General features: G+C 47.6%; 1 protein-coding gene and 1 long non-coding RNA gene across 3 annotated transcripts in view; one reads left to right on the plus strand and one right to left on the minus strand.

Annotated features, from left to right (window-relative positions):
• Positions 1-2,843: 2,843 nt before the first annotated feature.
• GRIN2C (glutamate ionotropic receptor NMDA type subunit 2C) overlaps positions 2,844-25,824 on the minus strand; it is a 104,164-nt gene continuing 81,183 nt past the window's right edge. For both annotated transcript variants that reach the window (XM_083487108.1, XM_083487107.1), the window contains exons 8-13: positions 19,144-19,269; positions 15,502-15,731; positions 14,208-14,368; positions 11,961-12,148; positions 9,575-9,807; positions 2,844-5,039 (exon numbers count right to left, since the gene is read on the minus strand). In XM_083487108.1, coding sequence (XP_083343234.1) covers positions 3,489-5,039; positions 9,575-9,807; positions 11,961-12,148; positions 14,208-14,368; positions 15,502-15,731; positions 19,144-19,269 — 2,489 coding nt within the window. In that variant the 3' untranslated portion in view covers positions 2,844-3,488. The remainder of the gene's footprint in view (positions 5,040-9,574; positions 9,808-11,960; positions 12,149-14,207; positions 14,369-15,501; positions 15,732-19,143; positions 19,270-25,824) is intronic.
• LOC310699449 lies at positions 3,810-8,350 on the plus strand. Its single transcript, XR_014522083.1, has 3 exons — positions 3,810-3,946; positions 5,820-5,962; positions 8,107-8,350. It is a non-coding gene; the product is annotated as an uncharacterized lncRNA (long non-coding RNA).

Consider the following 25,824-nt stretch of genomic DNA (forward strand, 5'->3'; position numbering starts at 1 on the left):
AAAAATTAGCAGTTAGGTGATGGCTCCTCAGGAGGCCTTTGATCCTACTGTGACTGTAATGAGACAAAGTGAATGAATCTCAAAAAAAAGAGCCTTGTAGAAATGAACAGGCAGAATATCAAAGGTCTTTTCTCTTTCTCTCCTTAAAACAGACTGGAGCTAAATTAAATGCATTTCCTCTGGTTTCTGTTAAAACAGCTCAACTTTCATGCTGTCAAGTTTGCTGAGGGCGGGGAAGTCTAGGCAGGGGCATTGCTGAGCTGTGATATTTTCCAAATATTAGGCTAGTAGCCCATTTTCAAAAGAAATTGAACTTTTTTAAAAAAGATATATATTTCATTACCTTCAGAAGTTATTATCATCTCATGTAACCTCAAGGTGAATACTGTAAGACTCATAGGAAGCTCTTGGGTTGCTTTGCTTATGAATATATAATTGACCGGCTCTGGTCGAGACCTGACTTGCCCACTGCTAGTGCATGTTTGTGCTGCTTTTGTAATGCCACGTGAAAGATCACTCTTTACTTCTCCTGTTTGCTGGAACTGGTTCTTGGCAGTGAGGGCTGCAGGATCCTCCATGGAGGACGCAGATTTGTTTCACCACTACTACCTTCCAGGGCTGGACAGTATATCAATATATTGTCCAAAACCAGTTTCAAGTCCATATCATGATTTCAGTTTCATATTTTTTGACCTGGCAATATATTGCAAATCATGATGTGTGTGTGGGCACGTGTGCTGTGCAAAAATCACATGGGGGAGAACTGTGAAGCTGGGCAAGGCTTCATCCTTCTATCAAACATTGTGATATATCACCAGCTAAACACTGTATTATACTGATAGTCATGGAGTTGATAACCAGCACCATCCTTATTTCAGACATTGTGATATATCAATAAAACACGATGTTTATTTGGTGATATATTGCAGTGTTGAAAGCCAGATGTTGCTCAGCCCTACTATCTCCAAGATCTACATGTCATATTTTCCAATGGAAAATGGCCAATTTATGAGATCTATCCATGACAGTAGAATCCCAGGGGGTTGCAAACAAACGATCTCTAAATGAGAAGCAGGATGCTACAGGCATCGTTTCTGATGGTCCCCACTTGATCAAAGGAACTGCTCAGAAGGGAACATGCTGCCTTTTCCTTGACTATGATGCTTTTAATAGTTGGCTTTATGGTTTCCAAAGCTTGCTACAAGCAGAAGTCAAAACAATGCTATAAACCAGTCCCTGTGCACCTATCATTTGGGGTTGGGGAGGCACACGAAACCTGAATTACACAACTGGCAGTGTAGGCTGACTAGATGGCTGTCTGAGCCTCTTTGTTATCAGTTGCCTGAAAAAGGACCAGAGTAAACTTGGATTCAGTAATCAGCACTTCAGGTACTTGAAGCTTTATAGTTGGCTAGGATAGGGACTACAAGGCATATCTTTGAGCCGGCTCAATGTAAGGTTATATTTTGATCCTCAGCTCTTGAGTGCACCCGCAGGACCTTGCCTGGGAAGGGAACTCACTACAATTCAAGACAACATGGAGCAGACATAGGCAATAGGTTTACAAATTGCCCGAATTTCATACGAAATGTATAACTTGAGAGCACTTCCAACAGGCATGAAAGGCTGCCCAGGGCAGGCTGGCCAGTCTTCATTTAATGGATCTGGGAGACCAGGTTATTGTGCAGAACTGAAAACCTAACAATTGATAACCCCACCCAACAAATTGAAATTCACTCACAGTCCTGCATACTTTCACGGATGCTAGTCCCAGTTAAATTGCATCACTCATTTTCAAGTATTAGCAATGTGGTTCAGAATTTTTGAACAGGGAAAGCAGTAGCTTAGGGCAGAGCATCTGCTTGGCATGCAGAAGGAGCCACGTTAAGTCCCCAAGTGGGGAGAAGGACACTTCTTGTCTGAAACCCTAGTTGCTGCCAATCAGTGCAGACCAGTGCTTCCCAATTAGCTAATGACTGAGGACCCCCTACTTTTGAAAATTTAATAATTCTATTGTAGTTACGTCTGCAAAGCAATTTTTTGAACAAAATTTGGGGTAGCCCTTAATAAGCAAAGGATTTTAGGTATACTAAAAAAAACCAGACCATAAAATTTGTGATATTACCATGCAAAAATGTCAAAAAATAGTTGGGGGGAGGCAATGGACGGGGCCACAGACCCCCGGGGTCCCCGGACTTCAATTGGGAACCACTGGTGTAGACAATAAGGAACTGACTCTGTATAAGGAAGCTTCCTGTGTCCTATGAGTGACCTCGGGGTCCCTTTCTATAATTCTAAGTTGGACCAAAAAGATTTCAAAAACTCTGTGAAGATGGATAAGAGCTCTAAGTAATGCTGTCTAGTCTCATTCTAATCACAAGATTTGCCAAGTCCCAGTTGTAATGTCTGTTTAAAGTGGTATGCTACTGCTTTTAATTCATAGTGCAGATGAGGCCTTGGTGCAGTGATGATAGTCTATTGCTAAAGGTGTGTTTTTAGGACCTAGGTTAAAAACAGTGGCAGGTTAGTCCCAGTCTAATGTGAATTAAGCAGCGATGGCAAGGAGAGGAGAGTTTGGTGCATGCCCCCACACTCATCTACTGTTGCCGCCTTATCTAGCCAAGGATCCTAGCCAAGGATCCTCTGCCTTGAAGTGGCAAATGCAACCCGCCCCACCTCACACACCCTTCTTCTCCTGGTGGGGCTTGGGGGGGGGAGAGAGCTATGAAGGCAACATCTAGGGATGTCTCATGTCCTGGTGCATTTGACTCAAGGGAGGTTGAAGGCGGCAACCTTTGTCAATGTGGCCAAAAAGAAAGAATGAGAAAGGAAGGGTGTGTGAATACATTTTAAGAAGTGTGTATTTAATAACCTCCATTTGGCATTTTGGGCTCTTTACGAAGATCCAGAAAGTAATGTAAAACACTAAAAATATCATACTATGCCCCCTGTTCAGTCCTCTATACAGTCTCCATTTATATCAGTGCATTATGGGAAAGCAAGATAGTCCTAATCATTTTGTTTATTTGTTTAATAGGAGGCTGTTGGGCATTTCCCACTGTGTCACAGACAGCCATGCTCTGAACGATAAACTGGCACTGAAATGTAGATGGTTGACACTGCAACTGATGCTTCATAAGCTATCCACAGAGGCAGCATGACTGTGAATCACCACCATGAGAGAGTCGTCTTGTACGCGAGTGAGGGCATCCCAGTGCCCAGCAATGGAAGACTTTGGAATCAGTCAATAAAGTGCCTTCAGCTGCTCCCGCTTTGCGTTTTGGTCCATTAGAGGATGGAGAAAGGTCACTTGCTCTTACGTTGATCCGGGGTGGTAGTAGTGAAGAGACAAAGAACTTTCTGCTGATACCGGCTTAACAGGGAGACGCAGAACGCTGGCTTGGAGGGCCTTGTCTCTTGCCCTCCTGGATGAGCTTCTTCTCTGCTGTCTCCAACCGAGCATCAAGAGCCCCAGCATCTTCCCCCTATCAGACTTCGGACTCTAGGCTAGAGATTCGCCTCCACGATCTTCCTGCGTAAGGGCTGTGCATCCTCTGGGTGCTCAGGAAGTCTCTCTGCTCAGTATTGACCATCTGAAGAAACGTTGGGTCCACCCTGCTGCGGTCCCTGTAGTCTCTGTAGGTGCTACCAAAGTACATGGTCCTCTGGCCATCCTGGTGGACCAGGAAGTCCCTGCTGCAAGGCGACCAGGGAGCTCGGCTGAAGCAGTGCTGGGTGGCACTGGACTGTTCGCACAGCTGCGGAGAGCCTGGGTAAAGGCGCCCCCAGTAGATAGGCAGGTTTGTGTACGAGTTCATGTAGGCATACTGCTTGTGCACCACTGTGGAAGAAGCCTTGTGCACGCCTGAGCTGTTGTGTAGGCAGGCCTCCCGGTACGAGGGGAGCCTCGTGGACTGCGAATGCAGCAGCCGCTGGTCCTTCCAAGGTAAGCCATTGGCCTCCACACATTTCCTATTGCATGTATAAGTCGGCCTAAGGGCACCGGGAGGGTAGGAATGCGTTCCAGGCACTGACATTGTTTTTGGAGCCCGGCCAGCTTTGGGGAAGAGGTCTGGCACATCCCCATAGGCTGAGGACTTCCCATGATGTTTCCACAGGCCTAGAGACTGGGGTCTCTCCTGCTCCCAGCCGGACCTCGAGAGATTAGCTCTGTGGCTCGGCTTCTCTCTCCTTAGCTCTATTGAGTCAGATTCTTTGTACAGAAAGGGTCTGCAAGTCCTGTTAGCTTTGGGGAAGGAATTGTGGACACAGGCATGAGGCGGAAAGTGGCTCTCCAACTCCTTTCGCTTCTCGGAAGTGGAAGCCAGCCGCTCCACCTGGGCTGAGCTGTTGTCACCACCTTCTCCGTACACCAGGTGAACATTCTGGTGGTGGAATTTCTCCTTGGTGTGCCCTCTGGCCAAGGCCAGCTTATGCTTATGCTCAGGTAGAGGAAGCTCCCTAGCGGTTCCTACTGGGGAGTGGGGAGCAGCACTAAGGTGGTTTCCAAGTGGCACGTGGTTTCTGACATGGGTCTGAGGTGTGGGTCTTACCATGTAGTGGGGGGAGCTGTTCACAGTGGAACCGGGGAGCACCTTGTCCTCAGAATAGCTGCCTCGGAACTTCAGCGGATGAAGAATCTGCGGCTGCTCTAGTGTCCCTCTCCAGTTTTCACTGGCTGGCACCAAAGACTGCTGGAGCGGAGAGAGGGATTGTGGGAGAGACCTCCCAAGCCTCTCAGCTGCTGCTGCATCGGAGGCATGAGCTGGCCTGGTAGGCCCACTGGTGTTCTGCACAACAAGCTGAGGAGTCCTTAGGGAGAAGGTGGTTTGGAGGTTTTCGCTCCTGTTTGACCAGTTCTCAATGGTGCGTGTGGCGTTCTCCAGGGAGTTCCCCACACTGGCTGTTGACACCATGTTCTTCGCGGCCTGTAGCATCTTCAACACGTTGGCTTGAGCAGAGTTAGCAGTGACGTCTGGTTTGTGGACACGGGCAGGGCTCTCCAGATTCTGGACTCCACTGAAACAGCTGTAAATGCCCTGGAAAGAAAGAGAAGAGGGAAGGCAGTGACTAAGTAGGCATGTATTGGAAAGGGGATGAGCTGGAGGGTAGAGAGGGCAGGTTGGCTTAATGTTCAAGCTCATGCAGGACAGACATTACAAATACTGAATGAGCACATTTTTCTGAGTGAACTGGGAAAATGTTTGAGCAACAAGATACTTGGGTAAGCTAGCTATATTGACAGTCCTACTTACCCTGTTGCAAACCAAGTGCTTCAGCCATTCAAAGGAAATACAGTGGTACCTCAGGTTAAGAACATTATTTGTTCCGGAGGTCCATTCTTGAAACTGTTCTTAACCTGAAGCACCACTTTAGCTAATGGGGCCTCCTGCTGCTGCCGTGCCACCGGAGCACGATTTCTGTTCTCATCCTGAAGCAAAGTTCTTAACCCAAGGTAGTTTCAGAACTTGGGTGAAAGATCAGGATTCCATTATAAGCTTGGCTGGATCACCAAACAGGGTTGATAAGAAATGTGTTTCCTCCTTTTCTGCTGACCAAGTCAGGTTGTCCAGGAGGTTGTTCATGTCTGACCCCCCAGTCACTCTAGCATTCACAGATCCAACTCCCTCTCGCTGCTTCTGGCATTCCAGTCTCCAATTGCCATGTACTGTTGTTTTCTATGAAATATCGCAGGTTTCCTGTTTCGTTTCTTGGAGGTGAAGTAATTCTGTTAAAATGTATCACGCTTACACATTTGAGAATCACTGTACTAGATTAATTTTATTTCATATGTTTATCTCCTGCTTTCCATCCCTCAGGTTTAAAGATCCTACAATTTCTGAATCCTCGTTATCTGAACTTCAGCCCAGTACACCTGGAGGAGCGTCTCCACCCCCATCATCCAGCCTGGACACTGAGGTCCAGCTCCGAGGGCCTTCTGGTGTTTCCCTCATTGCAAGAGGTGAGGTTATAGGGAACCGGGCAGAGGGTCTTTTCAGTAGTGGCGCCTACCCTGTGGGATACCCCTCCCAGCAGATGTTGTATTGTGTTTTTATTGTTTTTTGTCGGGAGCCAGTCAGATGGGTGGCATATAAATAATGAATTTGAGTAATAATAATAATTTATTATGTCCCATTACTCTTAAGGGCCCTCAAGGTGATGGCATTCGACAAGATTAAATACCGTATATACTTGGGTATAAGCCAACCCGAATATAAACCGAGGCACCTAATTTTAGCAGAAAAAACTGGGAAAACTTATTGACTCAAGTATAAGCTGGTTCACCACACCACAAACCTGGTGGTGGCGGCAGCGGTGGAGGAAGGAGCAGCCCAAAAGACTGCTTTTGGGCCGCTCGTCCCTCTGCCACCGCTCACAGGAGCAGGCATAGGAGCCACGGTTGGGAGAGGCGCAGCACAGGGCAGCACCGCTCCTGTGCCTGCCCTTGCGAGAGACGGGCAGCAGCGGCGGTGGGACCAGCGGTGAGAAAGGGCTCCTTTCTCACTCGAGTATAAGCCAAGGGGGGCTCTTTCAGCATTAAAAATGTGCTGAAAAAGTCAGCTTATACTCAAGTATACAGTGGTGCCTCGCAAGACGAAATTAATTCGTTCCGCAAGTTTTTTGTCTTGCGAAGCACGGTTTCCCATAGGAATGCATTGAAAATCAATCAATGCGTTGCTATGGAGACCGTCCGGGGACAGAGGGGAAGCGCCGCGCGCCTTTCCCTCTGTCCCCGGACCTGTTTAAAGCAAGGGGCGGCGGGGAGAAGATTGCTTCTCCCCGTTGCCTGCCCCGCAATCTCCGGGGACAGAGGGGAAGGCGCGCGCGCCTTCCCCTCTGTCCCCGGACCTGTTTTAAAGCAAGGGAAGGGGCAGCGGGGAGAATCGCTTCTCCCCGTTGCCACCCCTTGGTTCAAAAGGGGTCTGGGGAGAGAGCCTTCCCCGCGCGCGCCTTCCCCTCTGTCCCCGGAGATTGCGGGGCTGGCAACGGGGAGAAGCAATCTTCTCCCCGCCGCCCCTTGCTTCAAAAGAGGTCTGGGGACAGCGGGGAAGACGTGCTGCGCTTCCCCGCTATCCCCAGAGCTTGCGGGGCAAGCTTCATTTTGCGAAGCAAGCCCATAGGGAAATGCGTCTTGCGAAGCGGCTAAGAAAACGAAAAACTCCTTCGTCTTGCGGGGCACCACCGTATACAGTAACTAACATTTTAAAGTTAAGAACAGATTGAGGACAGAGATGACAATAAAAGGCCCTGTAATGAGAAAGAGGCCTATTCTGATACTAGATATCAATCCAGATTATGTAGAAACAAATCTCTCTCTTGCTTCTGTTCAACATTAAATAGTTTCAAACACCTATTACTTTGATCAGGTGAGGCACTGGCAGGAAACAGTTAAGGCATTTTATGTTGGAGCAGACAGTGCAGCCTCGAAATGTAAATGCAGTAGAACCAGGAACAGGCAAATCAATTTCCTGGTCTTTTCTCCAGTAAATTTCTAATTGGGAAAAGATTGGTTTTTGATTGGTTTAATTTCAAATACATTTCACACAAATTAAGCAGCAGTGATGCAGTCCTCTACAAATTGCTTCACAAACCTGTCACAGAAAGCCGTGCTCTGTCTTACCAGTACTAGGGAAGTGGGTCATGACTGGGCTACAAATACTGATAAGGCGGCTCCTTCAGTGTACATGAGGAGCAGCACACTTGTTGCTTTATCCGCAGGCAGGTTGACTACGGAAGGCTTTCTTGAGCCTGCCCTGTCCACATGTTGCATTTTTGACCTGAAAGAATTGTGGCTGCCTAAGAGCTGACACCCTGCTCAGAAGAAGCAGGGTCAGGCAGCTGTGGGCAGCGTTGTTCCTTATCCAAAGATGAGTTCCTAGCAGAAGGTTGTGCCTGGTTGGAGCACTCTTTGTTAACAAGGCCCAGGTGGCCCTAAAGAAAAACGGCGCAGGGCAGAGGTAGCTTCTGTTTTTACACTCTGCCTCCTTTGTTAGCTGTAGCCACCATGGGTATCATTACTGCTAAAACTGCTTGATATCATTCCTCCAGAACCATGTATGGAAAAACTAATTTCCATAAAATACATTTTCAAATTTAAAATTTCAGGTTCGCGTGAGGAGGACTGGAAGCTGTCCATGGAACCTGTATGTGTGGAGAATGTATTCAGCTTATCTTTTGGTTGCTATTTTGTTAATGTTGTTAACATTGTTTTATGGATTATAAATGCTGTATTGGTTTGTTAATCATATAATGTGACTGGCTTGAATTGTGATGTTTAGCTTATCAGTTGTTGATTTGTAAATTTTATAGATTGCAAATGTTCTACGGATGATTTGTTAATTATTCTATGAGATTTACCATATTTTTCGCCCTATAGGACGCACTTTTCCCCTCCAAAAATGAAGGGGAAATCTGGGTGCGTCCTACGGGGCGAATGCAGGCTTTTGCTGAAGCTTGGAGAGCGAGAGGGGTCGGTGCGCACCGACCCCTCTCGCTCTCCAGGCTTCAGGAAGAGATCCGCAGCCTAGGCAGCCCTGCGGGAGATCCCGCAGGGATGTCTAGGCTGCGGATAGCAGCCTGCTGCCCAGCGCAAGGGGCGCCCTGAAGCAGAGCACCCCCCGCGCCCGGCAGACATCCGCAGCGTGGGGAGCCTTGCAGGAGTTCCCCGCAAGGCTCCCCACGCTGCAGATAGCAGCTTGCCGCCCAGCGCGAGGAGCGCCCCCCGCACCGGGCAGACATTCGCAGCGTGGGGAGCCTTGCAGGAGTTCCCCGCAAGGCTCCCCACCCTGCAGATAGCAGCCTGCCGCCCAGCGCGAGGGGCGCCCTGAAGCAGAGCGCCCCCCGCGCTGGGCAGACATTCGCAGCGTGGGGAGCCTTGCAGGAGTTCCCCGCAAGGCTCCCCACCCTGCAGATAGCAGCCTGCCACCCGGCGGGCGGGGCGCCCTGATGCAGAGCGCCCAGCCTGCCACCCGGCGGGCGGGGCGCCCTGATGCAGAGCGCCCCTCGCGCTGGGCAGACATCGGCCAGCCCCACAAGCTCGGGGGACAGCAGGGAGGCGCAGCGCTGCCATCCCGCTATTCCTCGACCTGGTTCGGTTTCCCCGACCTGCTTTTGGGGGGGAAATTGTATTTGTGATGATCTGTAATGTTAGTGTTATTTTTTGTATGTAAGCTGCTTTGGGATTTATTTGAATGAAAAGCAGCAAAGAAATATAATAAATAAAAACTAATTCATTTAAGCCACCTGCATACCCCTTCTTTTGAAAGTGAATAATAGATTGTTTTTAAGCATTCCTGGTATGAATGTGGGGACAGACCAGGAATCAGACAAAGTGAAACTGAATTATTGGCTTATTCCACCTCCCAACTACAGGAGAGGAGAGGGGAATGCTTGAGCTATCACTTTGCACTGGTTCCTTCTTTTGTACTTATGCATGCAGGGCAACACTGTGGTTTAAGCCCTCTGTTCAAATATGACCAGCGGCTTGGAAGAATAAACTGTCTATGTGTCACATTAGGAATAATCTCAAAGGGGACATAGAAGGGGTATGTACATATCTACATGGCATCCTTACCCTGCTTATAGCCAGAAGGAAATCCAGCTTGTGAGACTTGGGTACAGAATGTCTCAGCTTCCAATAGACCAGGTGTTCCCAGGCAAAGACGAGTAGGCTCAGCCCCATAGCCACCAGCAGCATGTAGAAGACGCCTGCCATGTTGTCAATGTCCAGCTTGCTGCTCATCACCTCGTTCTTCTCATTTTGGCAGATCCCTGACAACCACACAGTCTCTAGCTTCTGTGTTTCACCTGGGAAACAAATAACAAGAAGGGAAGACAGTCAAATCCTAGCAAAGGGATCTCCTCTGATTGACATCACAGATAGCTGAACCTGAAGAAATTTAGATTATTTTTGGCTTGTAGTATTCATTGTCCACCTCAGTCAAGATACCCATGGCTACTCAAGTAAAATTTCCTGTGTTCCCATAAGCATTTCTGGAGGTCTATACCATGGAAAAACCTTTCCCCAGACAACAGAGCTTAAATTTAAGATTACCAGCTTCATGGGCTTTATAGTATAATCCTAGAACTGTAGAGTTGGAAGGGACCACGTGAGTCACCCCATTATATAAAGCTCCTGTGTACAAGTGCAGAGTGCATTTCCTTAATCAGGCCAGAAGGTATGGTCTCCACCCAGGCCAGAGTCCTGGGAGCAGCTGTCCACATGTGGGATGTTCACCCTGTGCTCTTCACTGTCGCCCCACCACTGAACACCTCTCTGCTTTAAAACACAAGAAGCAGTGTTCAGAGAAGAGACAACAAGTCAAGACTGTGTGACAGGAACTCATTAAAGGGACCCTCTGATGTGTGCTTTAACCTTATTTGCTTTTGTTCATATAACAGCATATTTGTCATTGATCATACGTATAAGTGTACAGACCTTCCCTTTTCCTCTCCTTTTCTCATAGCCTGTCTCCTTTTCTGGCTCTCTGATCCCCCATTATGTTCGACATTTCCTTAAAACACTTCCATCTGAACTCCCCCAACCCTGCACACGTTTTTTTTAAAAAAACAAAACATTTTTTTGCACACAGATCACTTGCTAAGGTCTCCAGAGTGACAAGAGAGCTTTATTTCCTACTGAAGGGAAGAGAGAGTGATTTCAGGGCGAGATAACTTCCCAGACACCTGACAAGGAGACGTTGTGCTTGATTTAATGTGGACTACCAAACGGTGTGGCAGGGAGGAACAGCGCTCTGAAACCTTCTCAGAATTCTCCCTAGTGGCCAGAAAGGAACTTTGGTCACAGGCTGGCGGCTCAGTGGAGAGCGCCAGAATCCGAGCATACAGTTGTCCCAGCACCCTGGGGCGAAGCAGTCAGCAAGACAGAACCGACGGGAGGCACTGCCACATGGTGGTCAGGAAATTGGGTCAAGGAGACAACCGAGGCCTAAATACATGCAGCAACTGTAACACAAACGGGAGCCCTGGCCAGCAGCAATACAAGGAAAAAATATATATTGGAGGAGGCATAATAGGAGCAAAATGCATGGGGGTGGGGGCAAAGTTTGTCCCACATGGGATAAATGATTCCACCCACAAACATCATACAGTGGTACCTCAGGTTAAGAACTTAATTCATTCCGGAGGTCCGTTCTTAACCTGAAGCACCACTTTAGCTAATGGGGCTTCCTGCTGCTGCCGCGCCGCCGGAGCACAATTTCTGTTCTCATCCTGAAGTAAAGATCTTAACCCGGGGTACTATTTCTGGGTTAGCAGAATCTGTAACCTGAAGGGTATGTAACCCGAGGTACCACTGTATAATTGTACTAATTTTGATGGTGTAGGGCTGAACTCCTAACCCCATTTAATTGGGAGCAAGCCCTACTGAAGTCAGTAGACATGTTTAGGAATGCAGCCTTAGCTTTCAAGTAAACATGTTTAAAATTGCAGCTTCAATTTAAATTCCAGTTTATCCTCCCATTATTATTTGCATGTGAAAATGCCTTTTAAAGCAACTGCTATAATGGAGGGAGGGAGGGAGGGTGAGGGACTTGTGAGGGGGTGGCCTTCCTTATGCCTCTTTTGCCCCTCAGGGTCTGAGGTTTTGACAGGCTGTTGGAAGTTTTTTTTTGGGGGGGGGACGGGTATAACGCCTTCATATTTAAAAATAAATACAATTTTAAATAAACACAGGGCTGTTGTGATTGTGCCAGGGAACATGGAGGGGTGGATGAGAAAGTGGAAAGAGGAGAGAGGGAATAAAGATTAAATAGGGTTCAAGCTTTGTGTTTGTGAGGCAGTTGTGGCCAGGTGTCCCCCCCCCCCCCGCAACCTGTTAAGACAGAGGTTTTCTTGTTCTGTGACCCCTTGGAGAAAAATACATAGGAGACTACTGGTAACTACCCCTGAGGATGAGGAAGCAAAGTGTGTTTGCGGGGAGGAGACAGAGAACTACTTACCATCTCCCAGGAATTGTAGGAGGGCTAAATCAATTGGCCTCTTCCACTTGGAGTCCTTCTGGAGGGCAATGCCATAGCCGGTGGTGGCAAAGACTTTCCCGCTGCCAATGGTCACCAGTTTGCAACCCTCATCCTTGCCCGCCATGTAGTTGAGCACTGCGGCATCATATATAAATGCATCCAGCTTTCTGGAATCAAGCAGAGAGAGAGAGAGAGATGGAGAGAGAGGGGGGGAAATTAAGGGACAGCAACTACAAAAGCCACATGGGGAGGGGGGTTGGTAAGCTAGAAGGTCACACAGTGCCAAGTGCCAGGCTGTAAAATGATGCAAGAAAGCAAGCAAAGCTGTTCTCATCTGTGGGCTTGACCATATTTGTAGGAGAGTCCCAGAAGCTTCAATCCAATAGAAAAAGTGCTACGCTGAGAGTAACCTAGTCTTGCAGTGCAATCAAGGGGCAAGAGAAGACAGCATATGTCATCGTCTTGCTTGCAATTTTTTGGAAACAACTCGTGCCTCTCTTAACACTGAAGATGGGGACTGCACACTGTTCAAACAATTCATGTAAAAAAACCAGTTCACAAAATGGTGATATCTAGCATATTCTCCAGGGCAGCCACAACTGTAATAGTTTGGAAGATAAATCACATTTTCCCCAGCTGCAAAATCTCACAGTTTGAGTGATTGGGGGGGGCAATCACTTTCTCCATATCAAAAGTATGGCCTTAGGGGAAAGCAAGCATTACCCCACTGTCATAAACAACAGGGCAGTCACTGTCCATAAAAACAATTTCACAGAAATACGCTTAGAAACTATCAGGCTGTGGCTGCAGTCATGTGCTCCCTTTCCTGAGAGCAAATTCCATTGAACTCTGGAAAGCAGCAAGGACTGCTTGGCTTGGGCCTGTGCATGCACAGCTGCAGCTTTGCAGCTCCTGCAGCCCCACCTTGAAATGCTTAGGCAGAATGTGACATACATGCATGCACGCTGCAGCCTAGGGCAGGTGAGTACAAGAACTGGCTTGAGAGCTTTCCCTCCCTTGGTTTTAGAATACCACATCACACTCAAGCTTCATTGTGCTGTGCAAGTTGCCTTTTAAAAAGGACAACAAGAGGTCAACAGATCAAAGGATAGCAACAGAGGAATGAAAGAAAGAAATGGAGCAAATGAAATTAGAGGGTGAATTAGAGGCTGGTAGCAGAGAGAAGACTCTCCTACTAATGAGAAATACATTCGAAATCTGAACTTCCAGAAACTGGAAACGTGGAGACTTCTGTTGCTAAAATTAGGAAGCACTAAATATTTCGAGGCTTGTTAGCTACAGGAGTGAAACCAGCATTCACTCTGGAACGCACCCATCAGGCACCAAAGGAAACCTCTATAAAGAGGCTTGAGAACCATTGTTTTGATTGATCTAGCAGCTTGCAGGGGTATCAAAATTGTTAAATTTTGCATCACATGTAAAGAAAGGAACCTTACATGTGATACACACATATTCCAAAACATCCAGATTGTTAGGAAAGTCTGAAAACAAGATATTTGGGCATCTCACGGCCAGCACTCGGTCTGTGACATTTACCTCACAACAGCAGCAAGCAAACTTCCACCCAGAATAAACATAATCGTGTTTGGACAGAATATAGATACCTAGTTCACATATTTGTGGAGTTTGACTGAGAGAAGGGATTCGCAGTGAGAACCAGGAACTTAAGTCAACACTCTCACAGAGAGTAAGCCAGCTATGTGACAGAATACTGAAACGTAGTCATCATTAGCAGAGAGCTTCTTTATGGTTTAATCTCACACAGCATCAAGCGTGCAGAGAAACTTCAGTCAATAAAGATCCTGTTCATAGGATGGTGACTTGACCAGGTTGCTATGGGCTGCCCATTTTTGACATGGTGGCCAGTCCTGCGAATGCCCCAAGGAAGTGGTCAGAAATGCAGCATGCCATAGTGTCAATCTGTGTGAGAGGCATACAGGAACATTCACAAAACTGATCAGAAGGTTTGCCTGAGTCTGTCATCACTGAAGCAGAAGCTCACAAGCAAACAGAAAACAAGAACCAGAAGCTGAAATGGGCCAGTTCCAACAACCAACTTCAACGACATTATTGAAGTATATGCCAGTATATTTACTTATCCTGTTATATTTGCTAGGGCTGGCCATGAATGCACTGAATGTGGCACAGATACCTTGAGGCCTTCTTACACGCTGCTCTTTCTTATGGGGAAATGCTGCCACCTACCCCATTTTGAGGCTGACCAGGGCATCCTCCACCGAGCGCTGGTTGTACTTCACCATGTGCGAGTGCATGTCATGGTAGTTGCTCCGAATGTTCCTCTCGGTGCTGCCATTGGGAACTGTTCCAAACCGGAATGGGGGGTACTGCTCCTGAGGCCTTTGAAACTGGGAAGGACACCACAAAGACAAGTCTGTTGCCAGATCCAGAATGGAAACAGCACCCCTCTATTCAGACTTGAGGATGTGCATTTCAGAAAGGACTCTGGGCTCCTCCAACCTAACTATTGAGCGTTCAGCCCTGAGTTGCTTGCACAAAGCTTAGTTGGAGGTTAGACCTGGCCCTTACTGGGCATTTGTTCGAATTTGTTAGTGGGAAGGTTATACAACCTTCATCATGGATTCATCCTGATTTGTTTGTGCAGTGGTTATATGTCTTCCCATTAAATCAACTGTTCATCCCACAGTTTTCAATGCATTTCCTTGCCACTTTCCAAACCAAACAACAAAAAACTAATCCTTTTTAAAAAAAACAACCCACAGATTTGTTTGCACCAGGGTGACAGAACCCTTTAATCCACTTGAATGGCTGCAAACCTAAATTTTAGGTGTGTGCTTAAATCTCTCCTACAAAATAGTTTTTATTTAATGTATTGCATTGTAACCCATCTTTGCTCAAAAACGCTCAAGGTAGCATACATAGTTGTTGTTCTCCTCCTCCCCTATATTGCCCTCACGAACAATCCTGTGAGGCAGGTCAGGCCGAGAAGGAGTGACTTGACCAAGGTCTCTGAGTGACCTTCATGGCAGAGTGGGGATTTGAACCCTGGTCTCCAAAGTCCTGGTCCAACACTCTAACCACTGTATAAAACTGACAGTCTGGAGGCAACCTGAGTGTGTACTTCAGTACCACCATTTTAGCATAATTTTCTACATTTACTTATTTCAGTTTATAGTCCATGTTGCAACAGTGTCTTGGGAGCCAGTAATACAGAGGTTAGAAACTTTGAGAGTAAAAAAGCAGAGCCATTGAGTTATCTTCAGCCTTACAGATGCAAAGGTGGGCACAGAAAGGGACACTTTTGTGTGGGCTTAATTTTCCTTGGTAACCAAAAGCTATCAGGTTTCCTTTAGCTGCTTACCAAAGCCAGCAAATGTAACCAACTTGAGTTTATGTCCTGCCATTCAGTCAGCACTAGCACATCTTCCTTGTGGGATATTCCAAGCTACAAAACGTTGCACCCATGGCCTAAGCACTCGACATTCATTCCCTTTGCCACCATTGCTCAAGCATTCCTCACCTTCTTATCGCTGAGCCCAGAGACAGTATCAATGTATTGCTCTTGGATCATGAAAGCTGCCAGATTAGCAGTGTAGCTGGCCAGGAAGATGACGGCGAAGAAAGCCCAGATGAGCACCATGATTTTACTTGTAGTCCCTTTGGGGTTTTCAATAGGAACGGAGTTGTTGAAAACCAGAGCCCAGAGCAGCCAGACGGACTTGCCAATAGTGAAGGAAGGCCCCCCAGATTCTAGAAAAGATGGAAGGGAAAGCAATTTTCCGTTTTCGTTCATTGTAAGCTTTTGGAAGTAAAACACGTGCATTTTATTTACTTTGGAGATCTCTGCTGAAATATTTCTGGCCGCCATTTCTGCTAAGGCTCATCATGTGAGCAGGATTTGCTTTGGGAAGGGATTGCTTCTTCCACTTGTTAAGCAAAGACATGCACTTGTATTTAAAGATGTAGGCACAGCAGAGTTTGACAAGCAGAAGGTCAAGAAGGAGAGAACCAGGGCAATCCAGAACCCAACAGTGTACTTAAGAGACCTCATAATCTGTTTGACCTTTGTTGGATTGCAACAATTGCTGCAACCTTTTTATTGCTCAACACAGACACAGTATTGAGAATGCTGGCAGATTAGCAGCAGAGCTTGCCTGGGAGACGACATTGAAGAAGACCCAAATAAACACCACAATCTTACTTGGAGTGCCTTTCCAGTAAAACCTACTGAGAATCCTGAGAATGTTCATCATTTATTGTTTATAAGTTTCTAGACCCTATGACTACAGGGGAAAGCCTCAAAACCCAAACAAATAATGTGGGGCTTCAATTAAGCAGATCTCAGACTTTCTAGGACCACCCTGCTGAGAGCCAGGGGGCCCTGCTCCTGCCTCTCTCCACCTGGCCCAGGGTTTATAAGGGCTGCTGCTGCTGCTCAGCAGAGAGGGCTTCTTCTTTTATATCCTTTTAAATTGTTTTATGAACTGTTTTAAACGGAGTTGTAAGGGCATTTTGTGCGATGTGCCTGGGAGGAGAGGAGCAGGGGGAGGCCCAATTGCAGGGGGGCAGGGGGAGGTATGGCGTGGGAGGAGGGGCAGGCTGCGTAAGGGGCACACAGCACAGGCAGTTAGTGACTGTGCTGTGTACCAGTCCCCCCTCCAACCTGGGGAATTGTGATTGTCATATCAGCCAGCCCTCGGGTCTGCGACTGCTGCTGTTGAATGCCAGAATAAAATCTCCCTCATCCATGATCTGATTATGGATGAGGAGGCAGATCTGGTATGTGTCACTGAAAAACCTGGGTGGGTGAACAGGGTGGAGTTGGTCTCACCCAGCTGTGCCCACCTGGGTGCAGCATCAGGCCAGACTCAAGGTTCGGGGAGAGGGAGCTGCTGTGGTCCATAGAGATTCTCTATCTCCAGGCTCTCTGTCCAGTTGGGGGTGGGATCTAGAGTGTGTGTTCCTGGCATTGGGCATTCAGGACAGATTAGGGATTCTGCTGGTTTACTGCCTGCCTCGCTGCCCAGCAGTCTCCGTGCCTGAGCTGACAGAGCTAGTCTCAGAGACAGTGTGGAGGAGTCCCAGACTGCTGGTTCTGAGAGACTTCAACATCCATGCCAAGGCATGGGGAGTCTCAGGATTTCATGGCCGCCATTGACAACTATGAAGCTGTCCCAACATGTCACCAGCCCAACGCACATGGCAGGCCACACTCTGGTCCTTGTTTTCTCGACCCGGCAGGAAGAAGGTGATTTGAAGGTGGGGGGCATTGACATCAGTCCCTTGTCATGGTAATAATGATGCCAAAGGAGGGACGGTGGCACAGTTAGGAACGTTTGCGAGTTCTTCATATTTCCATTTCCCTCCTGTTTGCAGTTATGAGATTCTGCTGCCATTTCTAAATTAAGAATGCAACAATACTGAACAAACAAGCCAAAAAACAAAAAAAAACCCACCCTAAAATCGAAAACCCAGAATGTGAAGAATGGTTCAAAGGCAGCTCCCAGTGAGAGGAAGGAAGGAAGGAAGCAGCAGGGTACCAGCTACTCACACTCTGCCAGAGGGTTTTTTGGTTTTTTTTTACAGAGTTGGATGATGAAAGCTAAAAATAGGTTGTATATTTTTATTCCAGGCTATTCTCTCCTTGTAGCTACCAGTCTCCTCCTGACTTCCAGCATCTTTTACCTTTGTTTGATCCACCTTCAGCAGCAAATTCTCAGAGGTCAAGTGGGACGGTGGCATTTGGGGAGCTCTCCCGGGGAAAAGGCTAGCCAAAGGTGGCTGGAGGGTGTGTGGGACCTATCTCTCAGCACCCGAGGAGCCTTTTCATTCCCCGCATGTCAGGATGTGTGAGTTTTAATGAGCATTTATCAAGGGCAGGGATGGTAGGATTGGCCTGGGGCTGACAGCTTCTCCGAGCAGCTGTGAGAAATCTTCTGCCCAGCTCACTTAAGACGTGGAAGCTGTTAACAGGAGGAGCCGCTCACGGAGTTTACAGGCGAGCCTACAAATCAGGCTGGCTGATCCGGCCAGCTGTTGACAGTTCAGACACAAAAGATGCTGACATGACTCAGAGCTGGATCGGATCGGCCTGCAATGGATGCATTTGTTTCTTCGCACAGACTGCTGCCCTTGCAGGAGGAACACTTCAGGACCAGCTCCTGGGTGATCAGGAGGGCTTCCTTGGTACCCTCTAGACTGATTCGGAAGAGATCCAAAGGCACTATATCCTACAGGAAAGAGTCAGGGCAGGGCACTGTCTCTAAACGGCCTTCGCATGTGCCGACTACCAGATGCAATCTGGTGCCTTCCATAGCTGCAAAGAAGCCAGAATTTCTGCAGCTTTGTCATGCAGAGGTGAGAAAATCTGCATTGACATGTTCCCTTCTGTGCATCTATTTTAAAGGCACAGGAGCCCTGTTTGCTTTTACACCTGGTCCATCTATACACATGTAAATAAACAGGACAGAGAGTCCTGTCAGTGTCCGTATAGTTTGCTTGAAAGGCTCCTGGGTCTCTCTCCCCACAGCAGGGGACTCTAAGTGGGCATTTTGGGTGCTTTTCAGTTTGCTCTCCTAAAATCTAAAGGGTTGTTTTTCCAGATTTTGTCACGAACTGCAGAAAATGTCTGGCAGGTCTTAAATATTTAACAACATCGAACGGCACATATTTCAGCGGAGATCTTTACCAGTCTCCTTTGCCACATTTCCATTCTCTTGTTTGGGGTTTATGTGTGCACATGGAAATGTTATCGGTGCTGGTGGTGTGAAAAAGACAGCGACCATAAAGAAATAAATATCGTTGGGTCGCCACAGAGTGCTGTACCGCACCCCGGTTTTGCTGGGTAAAGGAGATGTCTGGAAATGCCATAACTCAAGTTACTAAATAAATGGAGGAATCCTTACACCAGAAACTGGAATGCCATGGGACTCTTGTGGTGGGGAGGCAGAGAAATCCCACCTGCTGGAGATTGCCATGGGCTCTCTTTCCAAAGGTCAAGGCTTTCGATGAGACACTGAGAATTGTTTATCTTTTGCAACTGTTTAAATGTGGAGTGTATAATAGCAGGGTGGCTCATGCTTATTACACCCTGCTTTTTGTCATTGCCCCCACCAAAATAATAAGGCTCACTTGCTGTGCGCAATTTTGGAAACTTACTTACTTTTGCCACTGGTTAAATTCTGGTTGTAGCCAACAGGGCTGAAATACTCAAACATGAAGACTGTGATGGCAACGACAGTGAGACACATCACAAACATCATCACCCACACGGCTGGACTGTAGGGTTCTAGAAGACAAGAGGAAGCCAGTCAACCCAGAGCAAGTGACAGGTTAAGAGTCACCCATCGATGCTACAAACACCCCCTCCCTGCCCATTGATAGAGAGAAAAGATGGTCCGATAGACAGCGGGAGACTTGCAGTCAATGCCTGCTGAAGTCAACAACATGTGCTGTGAAATGCACCTCTATTGTGCTCATTCTGTGCGTGTGACAATAGGAGTTGTGAGTGTGATTTGCAATGAATTGTTGGAGCAGGGAGTGCTTCCATTCACTGCACCAGACAACCCGCCACACCCTCCCCAATATTGCCACCCTCTTCTCCATGGTTTGATTCTGCTATGGCTACATTAACACCCCAAACGTCAGAAGCACAGAGAACCAGTGAGACCTGCAACAAAACATTACAGAGTGGAGGACTCATTTTCATCCTCTCCTCCTCTCCCCAAACCAAACAGTCTGTCATCATTCAGTGGCCCCTGAGTATGCTTGGTCCTCCTTGGGCTGTTTTGTGGGACTACCCACTTTTCTCTCTTTTTTCTCTAAATACTTCTGTGAAGTGGGATTCCCCTGAGCTTCCTGACTCCCTCTCAGTGTCAGTCTGAGCACTGAAAATGGAAAGAACGGTGATTGTATGTGTAGCGATGCTGATAACAGGTATGGGTACATATTGGCTGCTGTGGTGGCACTGTTGAAGTGCACCCCAGCACCAGTATCAAACACCATGCAGGACTTACAAGAGCCCATATTATGAGTAGGCCAGCAGTAAATAACACTGCTCAAGCTGGAGTTGAGTCTTCATTAGTCAGAACACAATCTGCACAGACTTGGTGCAGTGTCAGGCCTAATGAGCACAGCAGCTTAGCCCCATGGATCATGTGCTGAGACCGAAAGTCCCTGTCTACCCACAGTCATCAAAGTTCCCTCCTCTCCAGGGCTTTTTCCAAGCAGTCAGAGACTGCGCCGGTGTGAAGCCAACCTCTCCTCCACCCTTTTCACGCCCCTTCCGGTTCTTGTAGACAAGGAGGGAGGGGAGCTTTTCACAGCATGAGAACAAGACACCTGCGACTCTTCACCAGCTTGACTCATCTCTCTGCCTCTTGTCCTCCCTCGTACCACTCGCCTGCTTCAGCTTCAGCTTCTGCCTCTGATTCTGGACTTCCCTCTGACACTGATTCTCCCAGCTCACTTAGCCTTGTTGCCTCTTTAGCTTCCAAAACCTCCTTCTCCCAGTCTTCTCCTTTTGACCACTCATCATCATCCCACCACCAATCCCCTGGCACTGATCCTTCTTCCCTTGAGGGTTCCCCAGTTGGTTCCTCCCACCGTTTCTCTGCGCCCAATTACAGCCCAAGAGACACAGGAACCATTTTAAGACAATATGCTGCTGCTGTTGCCCTGGGTACTCAATGGGGGCGGGGGGGGGAAAACTCTGTCCCCAATCTATGCGAGTTCATTAAATATCTGAATGAAGACAGGGAGACAGGCAGAGTCTGCTACTGGAGGCCCCTTCATTTAGCAGGGAGAGAAGCATCAGGTATGGAAAGAGTTAGAGTAGTACAACCACCCCTGGTGATAGGTGCTTAAAGAGTCAACTTCACTAAAATTTATGTACGTAACCTTTCCATAGCACCACACCACACAAACACTTGCGTCATCCACAGCGATGGTTTTGACAACAAAGCAAAGGAAATTAAGGTGACACCCAAGACCTTGGAAGATGTCCTTATCAAGCTGGAAAAGGCTGTTCATTCCCCATCTCTACAGGACATTTATTTTCTCTCTCCCCAGTGCTGTCAATAGACAGACATGAGTAAGAAATTTGGTTGTTGTGTGTGCCTATTATACTCACATTCATAGAATCATAGTGTTGGAAGGGATCCCGAGGGTCATCTAGTCCAACCCCCTGCAATACTGGAATCTCAGCTAAAGCACCCATTTGCTGCATTCATTGGTTGCAGCAGATACCATAGAGTGTGCAACTAATGTCCATCAGGTATGTCCTAGGGAGTCCTCTCCCCATGTGAACGGACCCAGACCCTGCAAACATCATCTAAGGCCCTTCTTTGTGCGCCGTCTCCAAGAGAGAACAGGCCTTTTCTACAGTGGCTTCCCTTGTTGTTAAATGTTCTCCCCCAAGGAGGCTTACCTGGCGCCTTCATTGTGTATATTTAGGCACCAGGTGAAAATGTTTCTCTTCAACCAGGTATTCGGCTGATTAACATTCAATTTTTTTAAAAAAATGTGTTTGTGGAAGGTGTTTGGGGTTTGTTTTCTGTCTTTGTTTTATTGTGTATTTTGTATTCTCATTCTTTATTTTTCTGTTGTGAACAACCCTGGGATCTTTGATTGAGGGTGGAATACAAATTTAATACAAAATAGTAAATAATAATAATAATAATAATAGTTCCCAATTAGACCAGATCTTTCTTTATTTCCCCCTCTGAAACTTAATGGAACCAGAGTCTTTACTTGAAAATCTCTATTGAACCGAAAGCTTCAATGTTTCTCTGCAAGGTAACCTCTTGGTGAGAAAATCTCTCTCCTTTTCTGTGAAGGGTGGGGAGTGGGGGGTGTTAGAAAGATGGGCCCACCGTGCAGGACTGTCAGTAAATATTACTATTCCCAAAGCTAAGGCTGAAGCATTTTCAGGAGCATTTAGGAACCCTAAGCCACATTTTAAAGCTGTAAGAATGAACAGGCTCTCAAGTCAACGGGATATTTTTCAACACAACACACCCCAAAGCTACTTGTCTGCCTTTATCAGAACAGAAAAATTAACATGGTTTTCCCTTCACCTGTCAAATGCGGTTTTGCACACCAAGGTGTATGAACAGAATGTGCTTTGCAGGGCTGAGGCAGAGAATGAGAAATACCAACCCCGTGACCAGTTGCTTCAGAGTATGAAATATTTTCCCATCCGGGGCTGGTATTTTGTCAGCAAAGAAAGAAAGAAAACAAAACCCACCACAATGACTTTAAAGGTAATTTTGGGGCAGCAATATTTATCAAATTCCTTATGAAGATAGTGGGAGGGAAATTATAAGTACAAATTGTAATACAATGATGAAGTATACAGGAAATCTCCAAGCTTCCGGCGCATCTTACAGATGTGCTTAATTACACAGAAAGAGGAAAAACATATTATAAAGGCATCTCATTCTGTTAGTAATTACTCTGATGTAACTCTTCTATTTTGTTTATGTATTTTTGATGCACACGTACATATTACAAGAGGATCAGTTGCAAGGTTACAACCTGGTGATTTGCTCTACCTCTTTACGGACTGAAAAAGTTGCATCGGAAGCCCCCTGCCCTGCAGGTCCAGCATGGAGGGGGGGGCATGAAAAGGTTGTAAAGGGCAGAGAAGAAACAAATGAAGCTGTAGCTACTACATTTCCCACCTAGTTCTAAAGCAGGAGTGGAGAACCTGTAGTCTCCCAGATGTCAGTGGACTACAACATCCCTGGGTTGTGCGTGTAAGTTTCGTAGGATTCGGCTCTCCCCCTGCCCTGCTTTTCAGGCTCTGGTTATTGGAAAATGGGTTTAATGAACACTTTTGCCTGTGACCTGCAGTCGGAGAAAGAAGCTGTTTCTGCCCCTGGGTGAGAGAACCTGTTTCTGTGCACCAGGAGAGTCAAAAGAGAAGTGAGTGCATGAAGGTGGCTTGATTAATGGTTTCCCTGTGTCTTTGCCACAGGTTAACCAGTGTTCTCAATGTCTTTTTCATCAGTGCTTGGTCAGCAGTGAGGGAACTGTGGCCTTCCAGAGATTACCGGACTACAACTCCCATCATCCCCGACCGTTGGCCCTACCAATGGGAGTCAAAGTCCAGCAGCATATGGAGAGACACAGGCTCCCCATTAGGCGTGGCGATGCAGCAACTGGACTCGTGACTGGATGCAAAAACACCAAGGTAAAAAACACTAAGTTGCTGGCATCTGTCTATCTCGGGGGACAATGGAGGAGTGCTCCTTTGGGGGTGAAGTCCAACCGTTCGTTGGAAGGTTACAGCGCCTGCTGTGGCTGTAGAGACCGATAGGGGAGAGACATGTTTTGTTGCAGCTGGGGCAGGTGAAGGCATCCAGTTGTGCTGCTGCAGATGCACCATGGCGTTTCTTCTGTCTGCGCTCCTCCCACCAAACATTCCTCCTCTGGTCACTGGTAAGGATGCACGACCTGACTGCCCGTCTCCAGGCACTGCGATCGGGATTCCCATGGTTGATGTTGCCAGCCTTCATGCCGCGTTTGCAGACATCTTTGTAACACAGCATTGGTCTGCCAATGGCTTGGTGCCTGAAGCCAGCTCCCCGTAAAGCATGTCTTTGGGGATCCCACTATCTTCCATTCTGTGGACATGATGAGGCCAATGTAGATGTCACTGGGACAGGAGTGCGAACATGCTGGGCTCGGGAGAGCACATCTTTGTTTGGAATTCTGTCCTGCCATTTGATATGGTGGTGAATACAGCACATGATATCATGTGCTGTCCCTGGAGTTCGCTAGATGACATTGCGGGAGACCGCTGCCTCAGGAGAGCGCGGAAAATTCTTAGGAACAACTCACACCCTAGACAGCACCTCTTCAGGCAAGAGATACAGAAGTATAGTCAGCCGCACCAACAGGTTAAAGAACTGTTTTTATCCATGGGCTGTTGGGCTGCTGAATGGAAAAAAATAGTGGTGCAATTGACTTCCGACAAGCACACAGAGTGCGAACAAGACTGAGTGTATTGGGGGGGGGGGCGGCTCGTTTAATTTCACTGCACACAGGTGGTGTAGTGACAATAATAATAATTATTATTATTATACCCAAAATCCTCCTGACGCAGCTCATTGTGTAAGTTGCGTGGCAAGTCCCCTCCCCCCTTGTGAAATGAAGACAGAGGACACATTATTTAAGGCTAATGGGCATAAAAGGCCACAACTTTATTGATTACAGGAATTGAGAGGTATTGGCCTTAGGCATTGGTTCCTATCGACTACCTGGCATGGAGACCGGGAAGGGTTAACCACCAACCGGGGGAGTCCTGCTGAAGTACGCCAACTAGGATCCCCCGGGTGTCACCGCTTGGGGGCGTGCCTTAGGCCCACACCTCCATAGGCTTCGGACAGGGCAACACCCCCCAGAGTCCTTTACCAGACTACCCTTCGCTTTGGGGGAAGGCTTCCTTCCCCCCTTCATTTGCATAACAATTACCCCTGCCAATGCCTAACCGCCAATACCGGGAAAGTTGTGACGTTTGCTACGAGGTAGGCGAAAAAACCAAATGGCTGGAAATTTGCCAAGTGGAAAAATTCGTACCGAAGCAGCTGGAACGGGGAGGAGAGGAAAGTCCCCGGGCGCGCCAGCCTTAAATGTGTTAAGCCATGCCTCCCCGACCCGCTGATTGGCTGGCCGGGGCAGTGACGCGCCCGAGGATTCCCCAGCTCTCGCGGGGGCTGTGAGCCAGCCCCCGCATGCGTGGGGAGGGGGTGGGCCCGCAGCCCCACCTCCTCTCCAGCTCGGAAGTGGCTTTGACCACAACTCACTTCCATGAAGCAGCGTGTTCAGCACTCAAGCCTGGCAGACCTTCATCACGGTATGAGACGTTAGCATCACATTCACCCATACCCTTTTGGAGAGGCGAGCCATTGCCGTAGCTGCACTGCCAATATGCTTGTCCAGCTCAGTGTCAATCGAGAGGATGCAGGTTAGGGTGGAATCCAAGCAGAAAAACTCATCTACCACCTCGAGTGTGTGGTCAGCAATGCTGATGCATGGAATACTGGCAACGTCTGGACCCAGGATGTTGGAGTTTGTCAGGCTGATGGTAAGACTGAACTCCCTGCAGGCTTGGGCAAATTGGTTGACAAGTCTCTGTAGAGCTTCCTCAGAATGTGCCGTCATGAAGGTCTTCTTATTACCATATAGCCCTGAACAGCTTGGGATCAAGTTACCTTGTAATCCTGTCTGGACACCTCAATTCTCGAGAGAGACACTCCTTAGTAGTGCCATTTGCTCCTGAGGTTTGTCTTCATTGAATTGAATTGAAATACTTTATTGTCACTTGTACAACTTAAGTCCACAAAGATCCAGGGTCTTTGAAATGGTGGCATCACCCCCCTTGGTGTGTGCTCTCAAATGAACACCAAGTAGGCACTCCTGACATGTAGGCACCTGCTTAAACTCCTCTGTTCACTCAGAATTCCTCTGATGGGTGATCCAGCTGTGCCGATGTATTAATCTGTGATGCATTTTGAACTTTTATTAATGTAACTTCCTTGTTGATTTTATGCTCTTCGCCACCATTCCCCCCTCTTCATGTTGGAGGATAGAAATATTTGCAAATAAACAAGTTCCCTTCAGCCTCAACCAGCATGACTAGTGGTCAGGGAGGATGGCAGCTACAGTCCAACATCTGTAGGGCCCTAGTAAAGGTAAAGGGACTCCTGACCATTAGGTCCAGTTGTGGCCAACACTGGGGTTGCAGCGCTCATCTCGCTTTATTGGCCAAGGGAGCCGGCATTCAGCTTCCGGGTCGTGTGGCCAGCATGACTAAGCCTCTTCTGGCGAACCAGAGGAG

Source organism: Podarcis liolepis (genome assembly GCF_965112155.1).
Source record: "Podarcis liolepis genome assembly, chromosome: 2".
Classification (NCBI taxonomy): Eukaryota; Metazoa; Chordata; class Lepidosauria; order Squamata; family Lacertidae; genus Podarcis; species Podarcis liolepis.